Raw genomic sequence first — 1430 nt, 5'->3', positions numbered from 1 at the left:
ACATTTACGATATAATTATGTAGCCATTTCATCATAATAATAAATGTGACGTTTGCACAATGTGAACGTTGCAAACTGAAAATTTCAACAGTTAACACATAGAATTGCGAGAGTCTCCGTTATTATGATCGACACTGTAGAAAAGGCGCTAAGTCCTATTTTCTTAGCCGCCTCTTTTTTAGGTTTCGGAATTTTTAGATATCCTTTAAACCAGCCTAGATATCGCTTGAGTATTTTCTATATATTAACTGTGTGGAGTGTTTATGCTTATGTGTTATATTATATGATGACCTATCTGTTTTTGAAAGGAGTATATACTGGATTAATAACTTTTGGGATGACAGTAAATTTGCTTGCAGCAATAACATCCATAATTATTACCATTTGCAAGTATGAGGTATGAGTTTTATTTATCAATGTTTTAATAAAGTGTGATATATCTAAAATGAAACAAATAACATAGAGTAGCAGAACTAATATGATTTCTCGACATTTTGGAACATTCTAAACGTATTTCCATCAAAATCTCGAAAAAATTTTTTACCATCACAAAGCTTTCTCTATGAGGAAGCAAAATGTGATAAAATAAATTTCTCTATTTTTGAAATATATTTTATATATTAATTTATCTTTATTGAAGTTAAAAGTGCAATTGCCTTATGTATATTAAACACGGTGCGGTCTCGTTTCGCGTATACTTAGCGCGAGACACTATCGTATCTCTTGATCAGAAGAAGAGTCTCCTAGTTTTATAAATTTTCTGACTGCTGTTATCCTCAGAAATATCGGCAGTATACAAGAAAGTTAGATCTTGTGGATGATACATTGGAAGAGCTCGGTATACCCAAAAAATACTATAAAATTAGAAATTTGACAAGAAAAGCGTTGATTATGTGGTTTTTAATGATTTGCATAACATGGACTTTGGATTCTTTAGTGTGCATAGGAATGCTCCATGATACAAGGGCCATATTTATGCCTTTCGTTGCGTCTTATTCTATACACGTTAACAGCATCACGGATATAACGTTTATTCTTCTTCTAAGGTTTGCAAATCTTATTTTGTTATAATCATTTTACCGCGAGTATTATTAAAACTTTTAGGTAATTTAACTTGATAAATTCTTAATTTTTCAAAATAAATATATTAAATTAAGTACAATACAAAAAATATATTAAATTATTGTATGTTAATGTTATATTGTAATACACTTCCGTATCTATAAAATTAAAAATTTGATGTAAAAGAAGATAATGAGCGGACAATTTTTTTGTTTTAATTCTATTATGCATAAAAATTTTTTGGCTTTTCCTAAATATTTCTTAAATTATAGATATATCGGTGATAGGTTAGATAAAATAAACGATCATATTAAGCAACTATCAGAAACAGAAGACTGTGGACTAAGATGCAAGTGGAAAAAATTTCT

At 29.0% G+C, this 1430-nt stretch overlaps 1 protein-coding gene across 1 annotated transcript in view; it reads left to right on the top strand.

The window, feature by feature from the left end:
* The window catches only part of LOC112453667, a gene marked incomplete at its 3' end in the record, with an annotated part of 3179 nt that extends 1764 nt beyond the window's left edge, over positions 1-1415 (top strand). The window contains exons 5-7 of the mRNA XM_025014546.1: positions 92-397; positions 781-1046; positions 1335-1415. Of these exons, the coding sequence (XP_024870314.1) occupies positions 92-397; positions 781-1046; positions 1335-1415 (653 nt within the window). The remainder of the gene's footprint in view (positions 1-91; positions 398-780; positions 1047-1334) is intronic.
* Positions 1416-1430: the final 15 nt, after the last annotated feature.

This window comes from Temnothorax curvispinosus, unplaced genomic scaffold, assembly GCF_003070985.1.
Source record: "Temnothorax curvispinosus isolate PA1 unplaced genomic scaffold, ASM307098v1 QBEX01004558.1, whole genome shotgun sequence".
Classification (NCBI taxonomy): Eukaryota; Metazoa; Arthropoda; class Insecta; order Hymenoptera; family Formicidae; genus Temnothorax; species Temnothorax curvispinosus.
The sequence above is the reverse complement of the archived record's forward strand: the minus strand, read 5'-3'. Positions and strand labels throughout refer to the sequence as shown.